Genomic DNA, 25,626 nt, shown 5'->3' on the forward strand with positions numbered 1-25,626 from the left:
GTAGTTCCAGTTATTATCCTAGATATAATTATCATATTTAGAGGGTCGTCTAATTATTAGCTTAATATCTTATTTATGCTGCTAGAGGCTGAGGCTGTTGGGGTCCTCTCCTCTCCTCTCCTCTCCCTCTCCTCTCCTCTCCTCTCCTCTCCTCTCCTCTCCTCTCCTCTCCTCTCCTCTCCTCTCCTCTCCTCTCCTCTCCAAGTAGATCAGTAATGATGTTATTTCTTGTGTAGTTTCTCTGCTGCCCCACTCTCTGTATCCATCTACAGGTATAGCCGCCTTTATAGCTGTATGCTGACCTGCCGACCTCCGACCCTGCTGACCCAATCAACTCTTATACCAGCAGCTTGTGTTAAGGTATTTCTATGATCTATGCCTATTCTCTCTTTTACCTGTCCTCCCCCTTCTTTACCCAGCTGGCCATCAGCAGGTTAGTCCCCCGAAATGAGTCGGGTCCTGCTCAACGTTTCTTCCTGTTAAAGGGGAATTTTTCCTTTTCCTGTTGTTTGTTGGGGGTAGAACGCCTAGAAACAATTTTGATTGTAACGGACGCTATATAAATCTAGATAGATAGATAGACAGACAGACAGACAGACAGACAGACAGACAGACAGACAGACAGACAGACTGACTGACTGACTGACTGACTGACTGACTGACTGACTGACTGACTGACTGACTGACTGACTGACTGACTGATTGATTGATTGGATGGCTTTGGAAATCTGTTATAGAAGTTTTTTTCCTGGGATAACTGGAAGGTTCTCAGTCCAAGCCCCACTGCAGAGGTGTTCTGGCAGCAGAGGGAGGTGCCAGGACACCCTCAGGGCACCACTGAGGTACCCCCAAAGGCTCACAGAGGGCCCTGCTATGAGCTGGTGACTCATTCTCCTGCCTGTGAGTTGATACTGACCCGGTAACCACTGATGGGTACCCTCTTTTTAGGGTTACAGTCATATTTAAATGAGTAATATCTCATTTTGATGCAAACCAGGATTTATACGCTCACTTTAAAGTGAAGCGGCGCTTGATTCTGGTGTGAGTTTTGACCTTTTTTCACAGATCAACTCACTTTACTAGCACAATTTTAATAATGAGAATTCTTTCTTTTCTGGGAAAGAATCTTGTGTGGATAACATGAACGCATGTTTGGAGAACCTTCACGAAATACAGACGTGAGGCCAATTAGACACATTAAAGTGGAAGAGACTCAGCATTTATTGTTCAGGGATCATTTGGGAGGGACACTCCCATCCTGAGCCAGTACGAACATCCGGCCAGGCCTCAGTCTAAACATCAGTGTGTTGATGACAAGATGTCACCGAGAAGTTTTTGGGGCCTGTCTGACAAATGGAAACACCTGAAGAACGGTGACATTTCCGTCGGGTAGAGATTCTGTCAGAGAATTTGCTTTTGTAGCAGAGACCAGGCAGCGATATCATCGTATGAAAAAGCAAATCCTGAACAACTCTTACATTGGAAATGTTTCTCTTGGCACCTCCACTGAACAGACTGTCTGGTTGAGAGTGAAGCACAGTCATAAATCAGTAGGTATCTCTGCGGATTTACTCCTCCATCCAGTTGTCGTGCCAACGTTGGATATGCTAGGCTATTTAAGGACTATCTGACATCTTGGGAAATATTCGTCTCTGCTTGACCTGGGCCAGAAGAGCCTTTTTATAACTATCTGCTTCTTCAAGGCAGACTGCTTTTGCAATAAAAGCTGGTTCTTTAGTCCAAAAGCTGGTTCTCATCAATTAAATCATCATGGCTCCTGTCTTGTTCCTGAAGATTTGTAGCTAAATTGACTGAACGAACTAAGCTATTCTAACCATTTGGTAAGTTCATTGGTGCTTTTAGCTACAGGCAAATATTTTTATTTTTATTTTACACCCCCCCGAATTAGCGGAACTATTGTGCTTGCAAGAAGTGATGTTCCAGCTCTAGTCTTTATGCTAGTTCCTATGCTAAGCTAAAGAGCTGCTTCGTGGGCAGCAGGAGTGAGAGGGAGGAGCTGGTTGGCACGGCCACAATCTGGCTGATTTTTGGTCAAATGTTTCACGATGGCATCCAGGCAAATGAAGACAGGAACCCTGAAGGTGAGCTGTGAATCCTCCACAGATCTTTATTATTCCGATCATCACAATTTTGAGGCAAACAATTTGGCCTGATCAACAAAAGCATCTTAACCTACTGACCCATGTCTTTCCATCTCCCTTCCCCTACGTACTCTTTCCATCCTTCTTTGACTTTATCTTGACCATCTGATCCCAACCAATAAGCAAGACGTTACATAAAGTTGCTGAATCATCTTGCACTGACCATTTCTGTCCCAGAACCACTTTGTCCCATATCTTCAGCCTCCAAAAACCTTCTCTGATTTTTCTTCTCTTCTCCCTCATCCTGCCTGCTCTAGCTATGTGAGCACTGACCTCCCCCAACTAATGCTCCATAACTAATGTTTCCTGCTCCTTTTCCGGCTCAACATGTCTCACTACTCACATTACTTGTTGCAAACCTACCATCTGTAATTGGATGGAAACGAATTCCTGCGACTGCAGCAAATGTGCTAAAATGTCCCGATCCTCCGTCAAGAAAGGAATGCCTGAAAATAAGCCCTGTTGTCCGACCCAAAAGGATCCAACTGCTATGGGAAAGTCATGTCTTTCCCATAGCATTCTCCTTCTTTCCCGCCTCCTCCGTCTGCTTGTTTATAACCTCCCCAAAATCTGACAGTGCTGCATCATTGTAGAAAAAACATTACAATAGAATTTAGAATATAAAAATGTAAATCGATCATTAGCTCCAAATATAGTCTAAAATGCTTAAATATTGTAATAATAGTAAACATGATTGAACGCACTACCTCGAACTTCAGAAAAATCAGCAATTCTTACACACAACACACTGATTCTCATGTGAGATGCGTGTTTGTCGGGGTTTTTTTTTGCTTCCCTTCTTTTGGGGGGCTGAGGGAAGCGCTTCTCTCCGGAATGCTGTGTCTCTGCGCGTGTGCGAGGATAGAGTGGTGAATTAAATAGCTGCCGAAGAGGACAGTAACACAAAACACTGACGGAATATATGCACATGCACATAAATACAAGTTTTCTCCATGAAGTTGAGTTCTGTACAAAGGTCCACGGGTCCCTTCGTCCCGCCCACATTTCACACCATTGTCTCTTTCCTCTTCCCTAAGGAATACAGAGATTTCTTGTCCTTTTTGGTTTTGTGTGAGGCAGGTGAGGAAAGCACAGGTGACGGCGAGGTGGGGGGTGTGGTGGTTGCGGAGGGGCTGGGTGTCACGCTGCTGCACGGTGAGGCGGGAGCTGACTGAGAGGTCTGCCGGGGCTGGTTCTCATCTGATTCCTCCATGTGGGTGATGGCGGAGACAGATGACGGCCGACGTTTGTAATGGGTGTTCCTGGCTGAGGGGGAGGGGGGCTCCGTGAGGGGCCGGTGGACGGAGATGGCGCTGCGGAGGCAGTTGAGCCACTGCTGTTTGTGGAAAATGTCGTTCACCTGCAGTGTGTGCGACTGGGCCTGACCCGGGTCCTGTGACCTCACACGGAAAATGTTCTTGGCTGCAGATGGAGAACCAAAAAAGAGACAATCACTCAACGGTTGCGGCCATAGCGCTTCTAAAAAATCTGCTTGCTTTTGCCACTTCGCTCATGTTTCTGCAGGATGGAGACTCACCTTTGTCTGCGTTGGTGAAGGCGCCTCTGAAAGAACCCCCCATTCTGACATCACCATCTTGGAGGTCTTCCAGTACAAGATGCTGCACTGGGATGGGCTGTCGGTAAACCTGGAAGCAGTGGCGTTCATTCCTGGTGACGTGGCGGGTCAGGACCAACAGCTCAGTGAACAAGAACACGTGCAGCTTCTGATAGGAGGCAAAAGGTGAACGACTAATGAATGAAACTGTATCCTCTCAGTTTCACATTACTCTGTGTGTGTGTGTGTGTGTGTGTGTGTGTGTGTGTGTGTGTGTGTGTGTGTGTGTGTGTGTGTGTGTGTGTGTGTGTGTGTTGTCCTCACCGTGCCACTCTTGTTGCGGAGTTCACCATGACACAGGAGGCTCTTGCACTGGTCAATGCGAGCATCTCTCTGCCTGTCATCCAAATACTCCAGCTGCTCGATGTAGTACTGGCACTCAGACTCTCCCTTCTTCATGTTGATGTCAGAAAGTACACCCTGGATGATGGTGATCTGTACACACAAGTGCTGCGATTTAGCATAGGCATCTACAACAATGGCTGGCCTGTTCAGAAGAACCTTGTGACTCACTGCTTCCTCCAAACTCTTGGTGTCAGGGTGGTCTGCTGGTGTGTGCTTCAGGATCTCTTTGAGAAGCAGAGGATATTTAACCAGGCGGGAGCGAGGGATGTCCAGAAAGCTCCACAGGTCCAGCTTCCTGCTGAAGGGGGACTCTAGGCAGCGCTGCAGGAAGTCCTGCACTCGTGGATCCTGCTTCTTCTGGTCCAGCAGTGCCTTGGCTGCCAGCTGTTTGCTGCAATAGTCCTTGTAGGCATTGAGCCGTGGCAGCTGGATGGGATGCAGGAAGGATGCAGCTGATTTTTAAGTAATTCTGCTCCTTCTCATCAGAGGAGCTGAGAGTTTTGAGGTATTTTGGAAGCATGACTCTTACCCAGGTTACAAAAATATGGCCAATCTGTCCCACGGTTCCGTCTGCCCCAGTTGCTTTGGAGAGCTGGGCCAGGAGGTCCTCGTGCAGAGGAATGTAGTCATCCAGGTTGCCAAAGATATGAGTGAGTTCCTCCTCACTCATAATGGAGAGCTTCAGCATTGGGTCATGATATGCCTGTCAAATAAAAACAAGACCCAGACTGAGCAGGGTGGATGCTAAGAATAGCACACAAATAGCATTAGATTTACAAGACGGTAAGGCAGAGGAATGGTTCTTGTCTTTTTATAGTTTCTGGCTCGGTTCTGCGGAGAACCTGCCAGACTTTGATTGAGAATTGTTTGCTTTGTATGTACTCCCACTGCTTTAGATAGTTAAAAATACAAACCTTGTGTGCGAGCTGGAGGTCCTCGATTAAGTCCTGTTCTCCACGGAACAACTCAAATATGGCCTGAATGAAAAGAGGACAAAACGCAAGTGAATACATGTTAGGATGTGAAGCACGGCCCTCAATATACGTCTGAGCTTGTCTGAATTGGTCATTGGTCTGTTAGCGCATTTATGGATTCTCACAGTGGACTAAGATGTCTGAGATATGCAGGACAAGTGTAGCAGAGAACTTCTCCAAACTGGGAAATGACCCCTGGGTGGCTTTTCGATCCATTTGGACTATTTGACTCAAATTCTGCACAGACATGTGAAGCCAGTCTGGCACACAGGTTTGATTCTCCATTGTCTGTGTTTATGACGTAGACTCTCCAACTCCCCAACACACACACATGCACACATGCACACGCACACACTTACACGCACTGCTTTCATCATGTAATGGTGATTCTCACCTCCTGTCGCTTGATCTCTTGGGTGGAGAAAGTTCCTTTCTGGTGGATGTCCAGCATTTCTGACCACAGAGTGCTATTTCTCCTTTTGGGTGGTGTAGGAGCTGTCGCCTTGCCGCACGCCTTCTGGGGTCCGCTCGGCAACCTGCCATCACCCCGGAGTGAGGCCTACAGATGAGAGAGGGGACATCCGATTTGTAAAGTCAAGTTGTGTGACGAGAAAATCCCATTTCACTTGCAAAGTTCAAATCTGTCTGGTTGCTCTTAAACATGAGTGATCAAGCATGGATGTGTGTGGAACACCAGAGGCCCAGTCACAAGAGTTCTGCATGTGAGGGGGGCACAAATCACGGTATCTTCTTACCTGAATGGTTTGACCGAATCGCCGGACGGCCCCATTCTTCACTGGTGAGATGAGGCTGGCTAATGACGTCACCCTGCCAAGAGGACGGACACGCTTGTTGCTAGGTTCCTGAGAGACAAGAAGGGTTGACGCCAGAGATTAGCAAGGCCGTTTTATGGTAGATCTCATGTCAGAATTGTTTCTGCGGGTCAGACAAAGCAACTGAAAGATAGATACTGAGGAAGAGGAAGTGGCTCCGCAGCTGTTGGCTCTATTAAGTCGAGAGTCGAGCCAGTCCTGCCCACCAGGCACAAAGGCTCTATTTGCTTACTGGTTAGGAATGGACGGGGTTTGGAGGAATGCCAAAAATGCACGAGACCCCACTCTCAGCTGTTCAGCACCCCTCCCCACAACCACTTGGCTACTCTCTGACCTGGGTTGCAGCAATGGCAGATTTGAGAATGGATGCGTATCCCCTAAACAGTGTGAGACTCTTCCTTTCCCATTAGGACAGAGCAGAGATTGGCACGGCAGCGTGACTGTTCTGGGCAGGAACAGATCAAAACTTTGACTCGGGACTGCAACAGCAGCTGTAAACAGGCAGCGAACTGAAATCCCCTCGTGATTACACGTAGCACCGTGGGTGGGGGTGCACGTCGCAATGGGTGCAAGCTGAAACAGGCTTTTCAGCGGTCTTTGCGTGTGAGAGCACTATTACACCTGGCTGAGGTGAACCCCCACCCCCAAACCTGCCCTTCCTACACTTACACAGCCCCGAAGCCATGGAGAACTGCTTAGCTTTGCGCCAGTAACAACAGGCGGTAAAATGAAGTTAGCTGAAGGTTTGTGGCACTCATCCAGCTCAAATGGCTCCTGCAGGACAAGGTACATTCACAGTGGTAATTAGTAAAGACTATGCTGAGTAGGTAATGTTACATGTTCTGTTCTGCTTGTGTTCTTTCCCGACTCCAGTCCAATGGGATTTTGGCTGTAGTCTGCAGAACAGACGGACGGGCGCTGTGGTTCTGTAGAAACAGCTGCAGAACAGATCCACATGTCTGGTATGAGCGACTGCGGTTGTAGCCTGGTCCTGATCTTCCGTGTTCAGGGACTCTGCAGCAGATGAGGACACCAGACAGACCAAAGGGTTTCTGGATCACAGTTGTTCTGCTGACCTGAGCTCTTAGAATAGTAGTTGAAATCCTCGGGGCATCCTTGTCCTCAGAAAGATTCCCACTCGAGGACAACGTTGCACTACTCCTGGCAGGCCGACTTCAGAAGTCTTGACCCGGCACATCACAGCAAAACCAGAGACGAACAACAATGCGCACATCAGACTCTTCTGAGCTGCTACTTCGTGCAATAACCAGAGAACAATAGCATTCCATGTGTGCACTCAAACTTAAACCCTAAGACTACAAACTCAAATACTAGCCCCCCCATTTTACTTTTTATTATCCTGAGAGCTCTTTTCTTGTGCCTTCCTTTGATGTTATCTCATGTGTGCAATGAATAAATACCCCAGATGTGAGCAACAGCTTGAACTGATAGAACCTGAGCACAGAAGAGCTAGATCATAAATGAAGGTTGAGGTCATCGCCAAGTCATGACAGGATTTGAGACAAAAAAAAAACCACAAACTTGCAAATCTCAGCCGCGTCAACCTCCACAAAAGAGTCACTTCATGAAACATCCTTCCCATTTACTGCCAATGAAACTACACTTTCCTGAAAACAGTTCCCAAAAAAGCCACAAAATGGGAAGGGAAGAACCGTGTGGCTCACACATGAGTCAGACATTGACCTTTAATGCTGGTCTTTTAAATTTAACATCATTTACCAAACCCAAGTCAACTTGGATGCCTCAAGAGCAAAGAGGAAGCAGGAGAATTTACTCAGAAGTGACCACCTGCTGCCTCAAGCTTTCAGGGACTCCTGTTGAATCCACATCCCACCCACCAGGACTGAGCTGCATATCTAAAACTGACAATTCACAAAAGTGTTTGCATTGGCTGGGGGGGGGGGGGGGGTGAATGATTGACTTTTGGTTCAGTGTCCTAGAGTTGTGCTTGTATGCCGGTACAAAGTTCATATAGTCACACTCTTGCACCATGTGTCTGAGATAAAACAGGGATGATTCAGTCACAGTCCGATAACACAAGCTATGGCTTAACCTCCATGAATTCTAGTCAAACAGCGACTGAAAGACTGAAAGAAGGACAAAGGAAAATATCAGGTCTCACCTCAGACTCTTTGTTGGCTTGGTTCTGGTAGTCTATCACTTGCAAAGTCCGTTTGATAGGCACCAAACTACCCAGGTCATCGTAAGCCACCATAGCTTTTAGTAGAAACCACAAGATCCTTTTTTTTAAATCCAGGCAAGTCAGATCCGAATAATCCACACAAGAGAAATCAGAAATCAGGGGTTATGTAAAAAAAAAAAATCAATGAATAAGTGTCTTCTTTACCCCCGGTGGGGCTCTGTGAACCACCTCTCCAACAGGCTTCCTGAACTTGTCTGTCTGAGGTTGCAGAGCAAGGGAGGGCTTTATAGACCGGGGCGGTGGGGAGGAGCCTGCCCTTGCACCAGGCATAGAAGGTTCCTGGAAAACAGGCAGAAAACAGCCCGTATGCTCTGTTGATCCGTGCACCGAGTGAAAACAGTAATGAGAATTTCTCCACTACTCAACCTGCTGAAAGAGGTCAAGTCTAAGCAGCAGGGTCAAAGGTCACCATGGACAACTTTATCAGAAAAAATCCCATTATATAGGAACTTTATTTCTCCGTAAAACTTTGCTTGATACCTGAGTCAAGACAAATTCGATTGCCAAATATTTATTTATGCCCATGTTAGTGTAACAACAGTAGCGTCGGTGTCATGTACCGACATGAGTCGTAAATCAAACTTGGTTCACAATTTATTTTCACAGCTGCTAGTGGAATGAGCTTTGTTGCTCTTCAATAAAAATGATTCCTGCTTAATTAAATTATTCTTATCATCAAATGCTCAGTTGCACTTACTGACACTAACCTCATTAAACTTGCTAATCTCACAGGCTCCATACAACAGCAGCAGTATGTCTCATCTTTACTTTCAAAGGCTCCTGTTAAGGGGTTCAAATAAGTTACAAATGACAAAAGTAACTGTTAAATTGAAACTACAAAGGGATCCTCACTTGGATATTTTTTGTTAGTAATCAAAGAAATCATTGCCGCTCTCTAAACTTTGCTTTAAATTGAAATGTTATTGGTGTGATCATCTGACCTGGGGGAGGTGATCCATTAGAATATCAATAGTGGTCAAACGTGTCAATCCCCAGCAGCACCAACTGAAACCTATGTATTCATTAGCACTGAGAGGTAGTAGTGAGGGGGGGGGGGGGGGGCACAGAAGTTGATTAGCCCAACAGGTCCAGAGAAGACAAGCTCACCAGTTTCAGTAAAGAAAAGCACTGATGATTGATGTGACATTTGCCCAGCAGCCAGGGTATCTCCCAAAAGGAGTGTGAACACAGATCTGTCATAGGACCAACCCCCCGCGCCCCCGAACTTGAAGGCGACGGGTCTTCCAGGAGGAGGACACCGGTTCCACAAAGGCAGCTCCTCAGGTTTGGGAGCACTGCTGCCATCACCTCGTGATAAGATGTGCCTAATCCCCCGCTGGTTGTGTTCGGTCCCACAGTCGGTCCTGTGTTTTCTTCCATGTGGAAGGCGCGCAACATTCATGGAGATATCAGACATTTATTTAGATTTCAATGTTTGCAAGCACTTGAGGACAGTTGGGTGTAACGAGACAGTCGGGGCCGTAGCGAGGAGTGGCCGCTGAGACATCGCACAGCAACGTTTGGGTTTTGTTTATCAAAATCAGAGCAACCAATCCAACCGGTTACAGAAACCCAGGCTTGATGTTTATGCTAATGCTGCTAACGTGGGTCTGCTACAACAACAACCAGTTTCGAGACCGAGGAAGAAGAGAGAGACACTGCAGATGAACCTTCCCATGGCAGCAGCCGAGGATCAGCTCTACTACTAAAAAAGTGAACAAAACCTGAAGCTGAAGGCTGGTTATGAGGATAAGATCATCTGTCTCTAACACCCACACACCAGAGGGGGGATGTGTTCCTACCAGGCCGGTTCTGCTGGTCACATCTCCACACTTGAATAAACAGTAATTTTTTTTCACAGACTTCTTGTCAGACAAACATGAGCAGTGAAGAATGTTTCTTACAAGAATCCAATCATAACGGCAACAAAGCTGCATGGGTTCTTTTACACAACCCTTTTGATTGTCCTCGGAGGTTCTCATTGGTCCTGGTCACAATTGATGTATCTTTATTTACACAGCATCTGTTACAATCAAAATTATCTCTAGGAGCTCTACAGAATCACAGGGCCTGACCCCAAATAGCAACAGTGCCAGGAAAAACTCCCCTTTAACAGGAAGAAACCTTGAGCTGAACCAGGCTCATGTAGACGGGGAACACTCTCCTGCTGATGGCAGATAGGGAGGAGAAGGGGGAGAAAATAGTTTACAGCACCTGATATTCCCAGGCAGTCTCCCATCAAGTATTAACCAGGCCCAACGCTGCTTAGCTTCAGAGGAGACTGAGCATTCTCAGGGTGGTATGGCTGTAAGCGAGTGATTCATTAAGAGATGGGCGCAAACAAAGGTGTATCTTAAGGCATCAGACCAGGGTTCCTCGGTCCAGACCTAGGAGGGCCAAGAGCCAGTGGCTTTTCTGTCCTACCTATCTACCCAATGATTGGTGTGCTGTTGTCCCTGAACTCTTAGTAATAAACATGTTGATTAACATTTCTTTTCTTCCCTCCATATAATGTGAATAATTTATGCAGTTTTAATGGATCCAAGGGGATTTTTTAGGGGGGTTGCATGCAGGCTTTTCATTTATGGTAATTGCTCCAGTGTTTTAAAGCAACAATAGACATGGCTGGAGGTGCTGCAGGGACAGGAAAGAGTCCATTAGACAGCAGGACACTTTAACACCTGGATGTGGACTCTCAATCAGACAGCAAGAGGGGGCAAACAATCCGTCTGGTCTGCTGAGCCTGAGAGATGTTCAAGCTGCGAGGACCACTGGGACCACTGGGGGCTAACTGGGATCTAATACGAAGACACACATCTGCCTCTGGCTGAACACACACTGTCAGACCTGATGGACCAGTGAGGTGAGGAGGGGAGGCAAATGAACACATAATTGTGCGGGTGTGCTGTGTTTAGGTTAGACTGGGTGGGATGTGTCGTCTCTGGGAGACCAACCTGTTTATGTCACCAGGAATGCGGGGGTTTCTACCTTAAAAAGGCTAAAACCATCCAATCAAAACTACAATTTGTCAAAGCCCCCTGTCCTTATGAGAAGTGTCCACTTGGTCCTGAATTCATTGATAAAGACAAACGTTGAATGCCTTGTTAGACGGTGGAACCTTGTTCTTGATCCCATCCAGGTGTCCCGCAGGGCCAAGCAAAGGTATCATTTGCTCTGGAAATGAGGTGGAGCATCAATAAACTCAGACCTCAGGGCCTTTAGGAGTCAGGTCCCTTCCCGTCCCACATGGCCAGAGATGGTCTGCAGCCCCGTTAGTCACCTGAGGCTCTCAGGACGGCATCAGAAGACCACAGGTGCAAACGAGTCAAGCTGTAACTTGTTCAGATCGAAGGCAGAGATGAACGTAAATACTGTGACTCGGCAATCACACCTGGTGTCTGCTCAACACACACACACGCACACACATGCACATACACACGTACACACACACACACATCACAGATACACATACACATACAAATACATACAGGCACATACACACAAACACACACACTCTCACTCACACACACACATTTGGACACCTTCAGAGGCCAATAAGGGCCTCTAGATGTTGGGCCTTGGTCTGCTGCCATCATGACTCATCACTCAACGTGAAATCAGCGCAATTCTTAATGCCTTTTAAAAGGCCCCCTCGAGTGTCTGAACATCCTTGTGGTTTTGGTGACCTCGGAATCCAGCAGGGACTTCGCCATGTCTGTGATTATCAAAGTCTGTAGTTGTGAAGGACCAGCAGTACTAAGCTAGTTTTACTCAGCAAGCATTACTAAGCTTGCACTATCACTATAACTGATGTTAGCCAGAGCTGCTACGTTACTAAATCTTTTGGGTCTAAGACTCCCAAGCCAACAGTGTTCTCACTTGTTCTACAGCTGAATACGCGGGTCCATCCTGCAATAACACAAGGCGTCGGGCATCTGCTGGCTTTCAGGTTCACCTGAGGGACCTGCGCACAGACTCACATATGCAAACCTGCCGGAGAAATTCTTCAAAGTCACTTCAAAAGCCCAAAGACACCACATAGTTTGGTTCAAAGTCTTGGCAAAACCTTTCAGGCTTCAAGTGGAGGTTTTAAGATAAGAGGAGCAATGAGGCAAAGGCATTTTATCGTCTGCAAAGATTTATGAATGGCAGATAAATAACTGGAAATGTTGTGAGAATGAGCTAACGAGGACCACATGGTTTTCCTGTAGGAGCTTCTCCGGCCATGTTTGCAAATCAAAAGCAACCGACTGGCACAAGATGAGAGAGCATCCATTTATTTCTCCCCCTTTGCCTTCAGATTCAGCACTGAGTGGTGTTACGGATGGTTGGAATGCTTGGAATGTCCCCACATTCTGTCTAATCTCCTTCCTCTCCTCTGTTTCTAATTATATTGTCTAGTTTAAAGCACCAACAGGTTAACACATGACAGACAGCAGCAGCAGCAGCAGCAGCAGCCTTGAGACCACGATGCTTTATTAATGCAGGAGTGGGAGGTAGGAGGAGCCTGGGTCTCTTAGCCAAACTTTGATCTTCGCTCAAATGAACAATGCTTGTTGGAAAACAGGCCTAATATAGACTTTTAGCCAAGAAAATATGGAGGGTTACTTGGAGGGTTTGTTTGAGGGGTTGGGTTCTTCCAGATGGGTCTATTATGCACAATTCATAGGTCCAACTCCAATATTGGCCTTTCTACCGGTGCCATCACTGTTCCACAGCTCTGTGGGAACAAACACCAAAGACGCTTGAATCGGACCACAAACAACCTTTTCAAGGTCAATGGGGCCACTTTTGTCAGATGTTTGCTAACCACTCAGTCCCTTAAGACTAGCCAAGAATTCTGAAAGACATTTGACCTTTACTTTGGAAGGGTTGACAGGTTTCTGCTGGCTGTTTGCCAACAGTAGCTTAGAGGTTTATTGTCAGGACGAAGAATCGTACAACCACTTTCGAGAGACATCTGAGGTGGAAGTCAAAGCCAAGACCCAGACCCAGTCGGCCTAAAGCCTAGACCCTGACCCAGTCAGCCTAAAGCAAAGTAGGTGTACAGAAACATAGAGCCGGAAAGGGGAATCTCGCAGCCACCATGTTATCGTGCAACATTTTCTGTTTCCATCTCCGAGATGGATGCAGTGATGGGAGAGCTAGAGATGCAAACATGTGGAAAAGGGACTGTACAAAGGAACAAGGCGATGAACCTGCTGACACAAGCTGGATTCTCTTCTAAAGGTTTAGTACAACACAATAGAATTGATCCATATGAACATGTTGAGTGGACAAGAGATTCAAAAAACCATACAATATGTGCCCACTGCTAGCTTGGCTAACGCTAGGTGCCTACTAAATGCTACGTGTGAAACAGCATGACAGTGAGCGATGGTGGCAGCTCTGTGTTTTTAACTAAAACAAAAGAGCTGTTTTGGGCAGTGTCCTACCGGCGGTCGGCGTAAACACTTTTCGAATGGCGGCAAATCTCACAATGCAGTGCGTTTTTTCCACTTCACTCTGTCCCCCTTTGGAGCCCAATACTTCTGCCAGGTGCTGTAAACTCCCACCGGATCATTACTCACCAGAAAGAAGGGCCATTGTTGTCCTGGGGCCAGAATGGCAAAGGAGGTTCCTCTTTGCATCGACCTGAATGACAGTTCATGATTAAAAAAGAATTTATCCTAATTTGCCAGTTATGGGATCCACCAACAAGGCCTCCTCATCATGGGGGTGTTCCTATCCTGAACCATCCTTTAGCGAGATCAAAGAGCACAACAACACTTATTCCGATGATCACTGCCGTTCAGTTCTTTATCTACCACGGCCTGTGCATGATGGAACAGAAGTGATGTATTTCATCCCAGACGAGGACAGAGGCGACCAGAATTCACTCAAATGAACAGGAACATGGAGCCAGAGGGCAGTCCTGACATTAAAGAGGCCTAGTTGTCCTTGGACCAGGGTGGTTTTTGGAGGAGGAGTCCTTTATCGCCCACCAGCCCTAAAGAACTGGCCCAAATCTCTCCGTTGGTGGAAGACAGGCGGCAGCTTTTGGGCTGTTAGGTGGGACAGTAAAGCAGGCGAGTCAGTATCAAACGTATCCTCAGCTTCTACCATGATTAAAAATATCCTGGGAGAAGCCAACAGGCATTTAGCCATGTAATATCCAGGGATGCACATTGGATCTAGAATAAAATGCAAACAAAAGAGAAACTGCTCCAATGTTCTTCACCATGCTTGAATCGTAGATCACACTCAGTCATGGCAGAACTATAAATCCAGCCTTCCTGTGTTGGTTACATAAGCCACTCTGGGACTGAGGTCTGACCGTACTTCTGCTGTCAGAACCGTTAATAATAAACTAAATTGACACCAGCACTTGCAGCTGGCAGGACCCAAAAAGGCTTCAGCATCCGGAGAATGTCCAGAAGCACTTGTGCATCCTTCAAGTGCTGCTCATTCTGGTCAATGTGTTGCTCCACCACGGTTGCTCCAGGTGCAATTGGACAACTGTCCAACCTCCAGAGGTGCTGCCAGCAGCTGCATCACTGGGACTCTCTGATGGCGCTGCGCCAGGACAGCCTGGCTAATATCTGAATGTGTACCGGATGTTGGGGTGGGTTGTTGAGACTCTCTCCCAGACTTCCTAATGAATAAATTTAGAAGTCTTTTTTTTATCTGATTGGGACCGGTGGACATAACTTGGAAAGTGTTCTGGTAGTAGGAGGGTTCATCCATTCCCCCCCCCCGGCATTCAGCGGTGACGCTTCACTCTAGCTGCTGGGCAGATTGATGATTACTACAGTATTCTAAAAAAGGTGTATGACAAAAGAAACATAAAGCAGGTGCACATAAAAAAATGTAGCTTCAGACCATCTATCATTTGCCTAAAAAGAAGGTTTTTTAAGGAACCTGGGTTGGAACTCTCCTACGGTTGCCATCTTTTGTGGATAATGGCTCAGGTCTCGGTTCACTGCAGTCTCAAAGCCTCAGGAGTTGTTTTGTGAACCTGTCCTTGATACCTTTTAGCCCATTCTTTTGACTTGAGGACAATTATCATGTAGCTATGCTTCTGCTGAATTCTAGTTTGTAAGCATAACTTTTTTGGGCAAAGACCTGGTTTCTGATCACATTTTCAGGGGCGTCTGATATTAGACAATTTTAGACCAGTCAGGAGTGTGGAGTTGAGCGATGGAGCCAACATTCTAATTATGTCTGTTCAGGGCCGAGTGCCTGCAGAGCCCACCATAGAGAATGAAAAAAACCATGCCTCAGCATAGGGCGACCGATAGACCAAGAAGGTACAAGAGGAGCTGCCTGGGGGTCCTGGGGGTCATAGTCCAGCACAGGTGTTGCCAAGGCTTCATTTCACACTCCCCAAGTGGGAAGTCTGTCCTGTTCAGTATCCTGGACCCCCTCCAGGTAACTCACACTGTTGGCCTTCACAACTAGTGGAGAAGGGGAGGAACCATTTAATGGTTTCAAAAATGAGAGTCCTGACATTAATCTGTCAACAGTAATCAGAAGGTATTCTTTCTTCAGAACTGTTGATGTCAGGATATCTGTTCAAGCAGGAGGCTCAGCAAGAGCCAGATCTCAGAGTAAATTGTCCGAGTGCAGCTCGAGAACCTTGAAAGATGGAGACATCTGGGCATTTCAAGTGATTAGAACTAACCACAAATGGGTCTTGGCTGAGCCAACTACAGATGCTACAGAGAAGATTTTCTTTAGTATAATCAGACAGGTTTGGCAGGTCATAGTGGTCCCTTTTCCTTGCTAACAGCAGGAAGATGAGTCTTTATTCATCTCGTACGTAATGTACGTGTTATTTATTGCGCAGCTGAGATGCAGCTAGCCTTCCTGGTCACAGTGATTTCTGATGTCTGTTTGGGGGTCTGACAGGGGGTTTCTGTGAAGCACCTACAGACGAATGATCCTGTCAGACCACCTGTTGCTGATCTAGGGAGCTGGATCTTCAGTCCTTTCAAATGTCCTTGTTCCAGACTACCTGCTGTCAGATTTCAGGGGAGCTTGGGCTGATGAGTCGGTGGATTAGCGTCCCAGTCGGCACTGACTTTGACAGCTCCAGCCAGCTAAGGCTAGTAGGCAACAGTTTTGCTACAAGGGAAAACAACAGCGTCCAAGCTCAGACGTGTCCTGCTGACGTATAAAGTGTTCGTGTGATCCAGGTTTACCGAAGAACCCACACTGTTGTGAATTAAGCACTAAGGAATGTTTCCCAACACAGTTGTGTTAAAGTTTTTCATGAACTCAGGCTGGAGTTCACTGCCTACCAGCCTCTGTGGGGCAAATTGTGCACGTGCTTGGCAACAGAAAGCTATCAAATTCGGATCCTGCTGCCAGTTTGAGATTTAATATCGGCCCGTTTGGGAAAATAAGTCTTGTTTTTCCCCTTCCCTCAACCTTTGTGATGTTTTTTCCATAAAGGTTTTCAGAGGTCAGAGACAGGCTGATTTTTTTTCCATGTTTGCGTGCTCTAGTGGCAGGGATCTGGGCAGGGCTCAGACCTCCTGGCACAGCCTACGGAAAGATTTCCCAATGAGTCCAAACTAAAAGGACACTGACATTTATTATATGCAGATTATTATTATTGTACAGTATGTTGGCTGAGGGTCTCACGTCTGTGGGAGACAAGGGACGTCTGCTGGGGCCAACGTGAGGAATCCATGTTATCCAGGCTCCTGCTGTTCTGTTTGGGCCGTGATTCATGGTGCACGTATGCAGTTGGAGGAATTTATTTTTATTGATCTACTACCTGCTATCGTGATAGATGTAAATAAATGTACAATATTTACTTTGATGTCTGTTTATGGTGAGATTTAGATCACATGCATGAATCAACTTTCAAGTGTCCAGATGTTAAGTATCCAACCCTGCTATAATTCATGTTAGAATCAGGTTAAATCTGGATTAAAGAGTTCTTATTCTGAGGCTTTGTTTACATGGTAGCTGCAGGATGACAAATCCTGGTCAAAAACGCAGTAAACTGGGCAATACCCGAAGACGATATTCAAGCCAACGATCCTCTTCATACGTAAGTGAATCTGAATAAATTAGTTGAAGAAACCCTTTCAAACAGGTATCAAAAGGCTGCCTAAAATCATAAACATAGTGGAAACATGGCGGCTCTCTGCTGACATCAAGCGTCAGTTGGCGAAACTGCATCGTTTTGATGCAATTTCAAACGACGAGGCTCCCATTGTCGAATGTGACCTTTATTTTAAAAAAACAAAACATGCAAGTAATTAAAGGGCGATGATACAATAAGAATGAAGACAATTATTTTATTACACAGAACTCTTTCAAGTGCAAAATAAAAGTTTCCTTACCTTCTAAAGTTATGGATACTTTATGGTATCGTATTTTTGGGGATTGTTTAAGGTGGCGTGACGTGGTTTACTCGATTTAACGGGTTTAAATGAAAGAGTTTAAAGAGTAGCATCGCTGTAGCGTTTTATTACAATGACTGTTTTAAACATGTCGCACTTCTAAATGTTGACGGTCGTTGGAGCTTTTCACGCTTTTTACTACGCTTTTCAACGTAAGTGACGTAAGCCACCCAAACATGTTTGGTTGCGCGTGTGTATCTAAAATAATTCAAGTACATCACGTTTAATGTGAAAGCTTTATTTAATCTGTTCTTTACTATGTGTCAGAAGCACACACGTACAGAATTTACTGTTGTGCATTGGAAGTTTCTCATATGACCACTAGGTGGTAATCTAGCTTCACAGCTGGACCTCGTGCGCGTACTCGTGTCCACGTGCAGAACGAGCCACTTTTTGGGGTTGGAGATTGATAGTCATGTGAAGCCCTATTGTACAACTGCACATCAAAAAAGTGAACTTCAGATGCAGGTGTAGTGAAAGGACTCATTTACCCCCTGTGATTGGTGGTTCAGATACAACCTGAGCAAAGTGGAAGATCTCTCTCCAAACATTTATTGACACCTGTTTGAAAACCGCTTCCAGGGCATCGTCTCCCTGTCCTGGACGTCACTGTCCACCCCTGAAATGTATCGACCCACTGTTTTATAACCGATTTCAAATGGTGCTAGAAGGCTGCAGCCGACTCTCAGCACCAGAAGAAATCAGTCATCTTTTGGTGGAGGACGGGGAAGGGAGTCCAAGACTGTCTTCTGTGCTTGTCCCAGAGCCGCCCTCCTGTCCCCAAGAACACTGATTTCAAATGGTGCTAGACAAGAGGGAAGACACATCTAAACCACCACATGAAACCAGCTTCTGGAGGAAGTTCACGCAGGGTCTCATCAGCATCACAGGTGCATCACAGCTATTCTTCTTCTCCAGGACATCCAGCTTGTCTGTCTGAAAGGACAAGTCTTTGGTTGTTCGTGTTTACATGAGGACTGTTGTCATGGCAGCAGAGTAACATGATCAGCTGGTGCCTGAAAATTCTTTTCTGAGAGGAGGTATTTAATTATTTAATTACATTAACAACTAGCAAAGAAAATGAGAGAATGACATTGAAAGACTGTAACAAGTCACCTGATGCTGCAGCAGGACGATAGATGCAATATATCCAAGCACAATGGATGACCTCAGATTGTTATAATACTGCATGGCTAATGCTAGCATAAGAGTCCAGAGGGGGCATTTACCGTAAATCCCGCACTAAAGAGCACACCTAACTATGAACCTCACCTGGCTGTGAGCCACAGGTGGCCACTTTGAACCATGAGATCTTGATGGTCCACAGAAAGCTGATTTGAAATGTTTCATTCCTAAACACGCCAGTAGCGCAACTGTAATACAGCACTAAAATCAGATAACCAGAGCGGCTTTTTCCCCAACAGGTGTAACACAGTAGTAAAATGACATTACAGTAACACGTCAGTTAAAAAACTGAGGAGGCGACCATCTGTTGATCGTTAGCCTTTAGCCTGTAAGCTGCATCATCAGCATTTCTTCCTGTGATATCCATGACGAGGTTGTGGAAATGAAGCCCAAAAAGACTCTTCAACGCAAACTAGCATTTCCTCGGCACCTCACCGGAGCTCTTCAACCTGTCTGTTTTGCTCTTGTACTGCTAGAGCGCCCCCTGGTGGCCGTACATATCCATTCAGATTCAGAAAATTTCATTCATCCCAGTGGGGCAATTGAGGAAGTCATAAAAATGTTTTTGTAGCTCCATACAGGTATATGGAAACTCTTGGTGCCCCCCCGTTGATGAGCAGCCAGCTCAACCTATGATGTACTCGGGGTCCTGACTTCAATCAATCAATCTTTATTTATATAGTGTCTTTTACAATCAAAATTGTTTCAAGGAGCTTTCCAGAATCTCAGGGCCTAACCCCAGACAAGCAACAGTGGCAAGGAAAAACTCCCCTTTAACAGGAAGAAACCTTGAGCAGGACCAGGCTCATGTAGGGGGACCCTCCTACTGATGGAGGAGAGGAGAGGAGAGGAGAGGAGAGGAGAGGAGAGGTATAGAGCATAGAAAATACATACAAAAATACATTATATTGAATTAAATTGAATTGAATAAACTGCTGGTTGAGTGGGTCAGCGGGGTCGGAGGTCAGTATACAGCTCTGGAGGCGGCGATACCTGTAAATGAATGCGGGGAGGGGAGCAGAAAAACTACACAGGAAATAGCATTACTAGTTTACTTGATGAGGAGAGGAGAGGAGAGGAGAGGAGAGGAGAGGAGAGGAGAGGAGAGGAGAGGAGAGGAGAGGAGAGGAGAGGAGAAGAAACCATGACCCAGTGGGGTGACAGAGGCCTGTCAGGTGATCATGTTTCTGGACCTCGGCAGCCTTGGCCTATAGCAGCATAGCTAAGATGTTAACCTAATGATTAGACGACCCCCTAAGTATGATTATTTGTCTGTCTATGATAATAACTGCAACTACAGAATTAGTAACAATAAGCTTTTTCAAAGAGGTAGGTTTTAAGCCTACGATGGAGTCAGCCTCCCGTACTTGGACAGGGAGCTGGTTCCATAGCAGGGGGGCCTGGTAGCGGTCTATTGGGCTGGTAAGGTGTCACTAGCTCCTCCAGGTAGGATGAAGCTAGGCCTCTGAGGACCTTGTAGGTCAAAAGAAGGGTTTTAAAAATTATTCTAAATTTAACGGGCAGCCAATGAAGCGACGCCATTACAGGAGTTATGTGATCTCTTTTGTCAATACCTGTCAGAACTCTGGCTGCAGCATTTTGGATCAACTGGAGGCTTCTTAAAGAGTTGTTTGGACACCCTGATAATAAAGAATTACAATAGTCCAGCATGGAAGTAACAAATGCATGGACTAGCTTTTGAGCATCATGCCGCGTCAGTAGTTTCCTGATCTTTGTGATGTTCCTCAGGTGAAAAAAGGCACTTCTAGAGACTGTTTTAATGTGTGAGTTGAAGGAGTGATTTTGGTCAAAAGTGACTCCAAGATTCCTCACAGAGATACTAGATGTTAATGAGATACCATCTAGAGTGATCATATGATCTAATCTATCCCTCAGAGGTTCAGGACCAAACACCATGACCTCAAGGAGGAGGAAATTTGAAGACATGCAGGACTTTATGTCTTTAAGACAGGTCTGAAGCTTCACTAACTTCTCTGTCTCCTCTGGTTTCATGGATAAATAAAGCTGAGTGTCATCAGCATAACAATGAAAATTTATGCTGCCGAATAATGTTCCCTAAAGGAAGCATGTACAATGTGAAGAGGATTGGTCTTTACCGTGACGCAATGGGAAAGAGCCACTTTTGGGTTTGACTTGCACAGCTGCTAAAGTGAACCAACCGCTGCGATTTGTTTTGCATCACCAGAAACATTGTTCTACATCAGTGGTTCTCTACTGGTGGGTTGTGGGCAAAAAGTGGGTCATGGACCGTTTCTGGATGGGTCGCTGGCAGCTGGTGAGAGAAAGTGTCTTTTAGAATGAAAAAATCACTTATTTCGAGTGGCACTCATCCAACCCAGCCCCCTAGGTGCTAGCCAGTCTAACTAGCATTTTATTTGAAGCTCAGTTCAAGTTTGCGTTGCTAGGAGGCAAGACAGCCGAACAGAAACAAGACCCGGGAAATTGAAAGTGTGGATTTTTGTTCATTGAGGATAAGATGGTTCTGACTTGGACTAATCCTTTTCACCTTGTACATGCTGCCATTAGGAGCTCAGCTTTATTTATCCTTCACCTGAGACAGAGCAGTGAGTGAAGCTTCAGACCTGTGTTAAAGACATAAAGTCCTGGATGTCTTCAAATTTCCTTCTCCTCAACTCAGGTCCTGAACCTCTCAGGGATAGATTTGATCACATTATCACACTAGGTATCTCCTTACCATCTAGTCTCTCTGTGAGGAATCTTGGAGTAACTTTTGATCAAAATCTCTCCTTCAACTCACACATTAAATTAGTTTCTAGCAGTGCCTTTTTTCACCTGAGGAACATAACAAGGATCAGGAAACTACTGACCCACCATGATGCTGAAAAGTTAGTCCAGCATTTGTTACTTCCAGGCTGGACTATTGTAATTCTTTATTATCAGGGTGTCCAAACAACTATTTAAGAAGCCTCCAGCTGATCCAAAATGCCGCAGCCAGAGTTCTGACAGGTATTGACAAAAGAGATCACATAACTCCTGTACTGGCGTCTCTTCATTGGCTGCCCATTAAATTTAGAATTTTTTTAAAATTCTTCTTCTGACCTACAAGGTCCTCAGAGGCCTAGCTCCATCCTACCTGGAGGAGCTAGTGACACCTTACCAGCCCAATAGACCGCCCCGCTCTCAGAATGCTGGTCTACTTGTGGTCCCCAGTGTCTCTAGCGGTAGAATGGGGGGGCCGAGCATTTAGCTACCAGGCCCCCCTGCTGTGGAACAAGCTCCATCTCTACTTTTAAGTAGTAGACTTAAAACCTACCTCTTTGAAAAAGCTTATTATCACTAATTCTGTAGTTGCAGTTATTATCCTAGACAAACAAATCATCATATTTAGGGGATCGTCTAATTATTAGGTTATTATTTCGGGGGTGGGACATCAGTCAGGCTTGTTGCAAACTCGTGACATTATGCCTTCTCTCTTCGAGGACCAATCACTGCCCTCGCGGCGTCCGAGACACGGAACCGGATTGGTTGTCGAAGAGAGCGAGGGGGCGTTCCATGGTGGAGAGAAGATGCTTTGCATGTGGAGAGGAGGCGCTTTGCAGAGCTCTCCCACTTTTTCTAAACATGGAACTTTGTCTTGCATAAAAGTCGCTTCACAGCAAATTTTACAATTCAGCTGCTTGTGCAACTGTCACATTTTAGTGTTGATGTATGTGTGTGTGTTGGTAGGGACTATGATGGACTTCTGCTTTCGCGTGGGTGAGGTTACCTGACTGGCGGCACCACTAATGTCCATCACTCTGTCGCAGCCAATGAAATAGCGGCGCATGGGCGAGTTATCATAGCTCCGAATACATCTCGGAGTCGGAACCTCTTATAAACAAAACGTGAAGTAATTTAAAATAGTTTTTATTAATGCTACCACATGCGTAGTATATTGGAATATTTATATTAATAAATGTCGATTTTCGCTATCTTAAAGTAAAATGGTAAATATTGGAAGGGACTATATTTTGTATTCCCTAAATATTGATTGTGATATATCCTTACCACCATCCCTATATAAACCTTCGCCCATGGTGTGTGTGAGTGTGTGTGGGGGTGCGTCGGCTAAACACTGAAACAGAAACTTCAGTGGCACCAAGTGGAATTATATAGATTACACAGCCCCAAACATGTCTTTTTCAAAGCCTGCAGTGAAGAGAAAGGTGGGTGATGAGCACAGACAATTTCTATTTTTTCTGTTATTATTATTAATACTACTACTACTACTACTAATAATAATAATAATAATAATAATAATAATAATAATAATAATAGTGATTGAGTGATTTATTTTCTTATTCATTCTTATCTTTTATTTCTTTTATTTTTAGTTTATTTATTTTTTCATTAAAAAAAAAAAAAAAAGATATTTGAGAACATTGGAATGTTTTTATCAGAGCTTTTCTTGTGGAAACTCTGATACGGCCCAGCCTCACCCAGACTCTGCCTCCAGCAGCCCCCAGGAAAATTGAGTTTGAGACCACTGATCTACAGGTTTCGCCACCTCCATAGCTGTGTGCTGATCTACTGACCTCTGGCTCCACTGACCCACTCAACCCCCTACACCCCTAATTAATGTATTTCCCTGATCTCTACCTATTCTCTCCTCTACCTGTCCTCCCCCCTTCTCCTCCTTCTCTACCCAGCCGGCCATCAGCAGGAGGGTCCCACTACATGAGCCTGGCCCTGCTCAAGGTTTCTTCCTGTTAAAGGCAAGTTTTTCCTGCCACCTTCGCTGGTTGGGGGTCAGGCCCTGGGATTCTAGAAAGTGCTTAGAAACAATTTAGACTGTAACACGTGCTATATAAATAAAAAATGATTTGATTTGATTTGAAGAAAGGACAGAAGAGGATCATGACTTAATGACCATGGGAAACTGTGGGTCCCAGAGTCAGACAGGTTGAGAACCCCTGTTCTTCATCAAGCTTTCAATGATTCATCTTGCTGCAGTTTGGCTTCCAGATTCTTTGGGGTTTTGGGGCCGCTGTGACCACTCCCATCCCTCCTGCTGACGGACCTGCACAGTCCAGCAGTGTAGAGACGTGAAGAGACAGGGGCAGGTAGGGTAACAACCTCATTCTAAACCAGGAATGAGGCACTTATGTCATCATGGAGTAAATTATTGTACATGTGCCACTGGTATTTATTTGGTTTGGCCAGCTTCATTTAGAAGATCTGACACCTCTTCCAGTCTGAAGGGATGAAAGTCTTTCCTTCTGGAGGATTTCAAACATCTGGCTTTGTTTGGGCTCTGTTCCGGGAATTGATCCCAACTGCCGCAGTCGGCTGGCTGGGAGGCTTTCCTTTCTGGACACAGCTAAACAATCATACTGGGTGAGTCTGAAGACAGACTAAAAATAGCACCATTATGGTACCTGCAGGCTTGGAACTCACTGGAAATTTGACCTTCAGCAAAAAAAACCCAACCAAAACCTTTACCGCTTACTATGGGACACACTGCCAGGACAAATGAGAGAAGTGGGAGGGGCTGTCCCCAACCCATGAAATGTATGTATTTCTTCATTTATGATGTTAAGAATGAAAAAAGCCAAGTTCATTCATTCTAAAGGTCATGGAGGGTTCTGGAGTCGATCCCAGCAATCATTGTGTAAAAGGTCAAAGGTCCAGGCCCACACACTTCTGTGCGCATGTTTTTCGACTGTGGGAGGAAATCAGAGTAGCACACAGGTGCCAGTAGATCCAGCACACATGAAAGATCCAGAAACAACCTCACAACCCCCTCTGCTGTGCATGCACATTCTTGTACTGGATACAAAATGTTTCTTCGACAAGCAAAGTGAGGACATTTTTGGGCATTTAGGACATTTTGGCTGGTCCTCACAGGACTGTGGGGTTGACCTGGCTTGACGTAACAGGATACGTGTGTGTGTGTGTGTGTGTGTGTGTGTGTGTGTGTGTGAGAGAGAGAGAGAGAGAGAGAGAGAGAGAGAGAATGTGTAAGAGGCAAAGTAACAGTAAAATCCTGAAACAACACACATTTACAGTAAGTGAGAGTTCAAAGCTCTGATAAACTGACACATTCATGAACGTACACACTCACCAGATACACACCAACTGGTTGGCAGCCAGACATAATTCTTCTGAAGCCCATTAAGCAATGGCTCAGAAAACAGTCACTCACACACACACACACACACACACACACACACACACACACACACACACACACACACACACACACACACACACACACAGGCAAAAGGGAGATTTCATCCTTTTCCTGAGAAACCAATCAAAATCATCCTTTAGAGTTCAGCATTGAGTCAGAGAACTGTACTTGGACACTCATCTGTAAATCACATTACTGCTGAATATATCGAATGTATGTCCACATTTAGAAACCATTAAACTTTACCTGAGCGCTGACGGGACTGATGTCGAGGGCTAGATTGACAAGACTTTCTATACGTGACAATAAAATATCACTTTTTTCCTGATACTGGCAGGTCAGTTTGCATTCTGACATACTTCTGATTTAATCTCAGTTCTACGGTCAACTGTTCTAATCATATCAAATCAAATCGATCTTTATACAGCATCTGCCAGAGTCAAGATTGTTTCTAGGCCCTTTCCAGAATCCCAGGGCCTGACCCCCAACTAGCAGCAGTGGCAGGAAAAACTCCCCTTTAACAGGAAGAAACATTGAGCAGGACCAGGCTCATGTAGGGGGACCCTCCTGCTGATGGCTGGTTGGATAGAGAGGGAGGAGAGGAGAGGAGAGGAGAGGAGAGGAGAGGAGAGGAGAGGAGAGGAGAGGAGAGGAGAGGAGAGGAGAGGAGAGGAGAGAAGACAAGAGAAGACAAGAGAAGACAAGAGAAGAGAAGAGAAGAGGAGTTGAACAGTGA

General features: G+C 45.6%; 1 protein-coding gene and 2 non-coding genes across 3 annotated transcripts; all 3 read right to left on the reverse strand.

Annotated features, from left to right (window-relative positions):
• Positions 1-2,101: 2,101 nt before the first annotated feature.
• Positions 2,102-8,365, reverse strand: net1 (neuroepithelial cell transforming 1). The gene is made up of 9 exons (XM_003978385.3): positions 8,073-8,365; positions 5,852-5,959; positions 5,491-5,655; positions 5,037-5,099; positions 4,652-4,825; positions 4,291-4,548; positions 4,042-4,212; positions 3,700-3,886; positions 2,102-3,584 (listed from the first exon to the last, which is right to left on the reverse strand). The coding sequence occupies exons 1-9, from the start codon at positions 8,163-8,165 to the stop codon at positions 3,169-3,171; spliced, it is 1,635 nt and encodes a 544-aa protein (XP_003978434.1). The 5' UTR covers positions 8,166-8,365; the 3' UTR covers positions 2,102-3,168.
• A 9,810-nt stretch (positions 8,366-18,175) lies between these two features.
• Positions 18,176-18,301, reverse strand: mir29a-2 (microRNA mir-29a-2). Its single transcript, NR_105368.1, has one exon. It is a non-coding gene; the product is annotated as a microRNA mir-29a-2 (primary transcript).
• Positions 18,302-18,331: 30 nt separating this feature from the next.
• Positions 18,332-18,408, reverse strand: mir29b-1 (microRNA mir-29b-1). Its single transcript, NR_105369.1, has one exon. It is a non-coding gene; the product is annotated as a microRNA mir-29b-1 (primary transcript).
• Positions 18,409-25,626: the final 7,218 nt, after the last annotated feature.

This window comes from Takifugu rubripes, chromosome 18 (genome assembly GCF_901000725.2).
Source record: "Takifugu rubripes chromosome 18, fTakRub1.2, whole genome shotgun sequence".
Classification (NCBI taxonomy): Eukaryota; Metazoa; Chordata; class Actinopteri; order Tetraodontiformes; family Tetraodontidae; genus Takifugu; species Takifugu rubripes.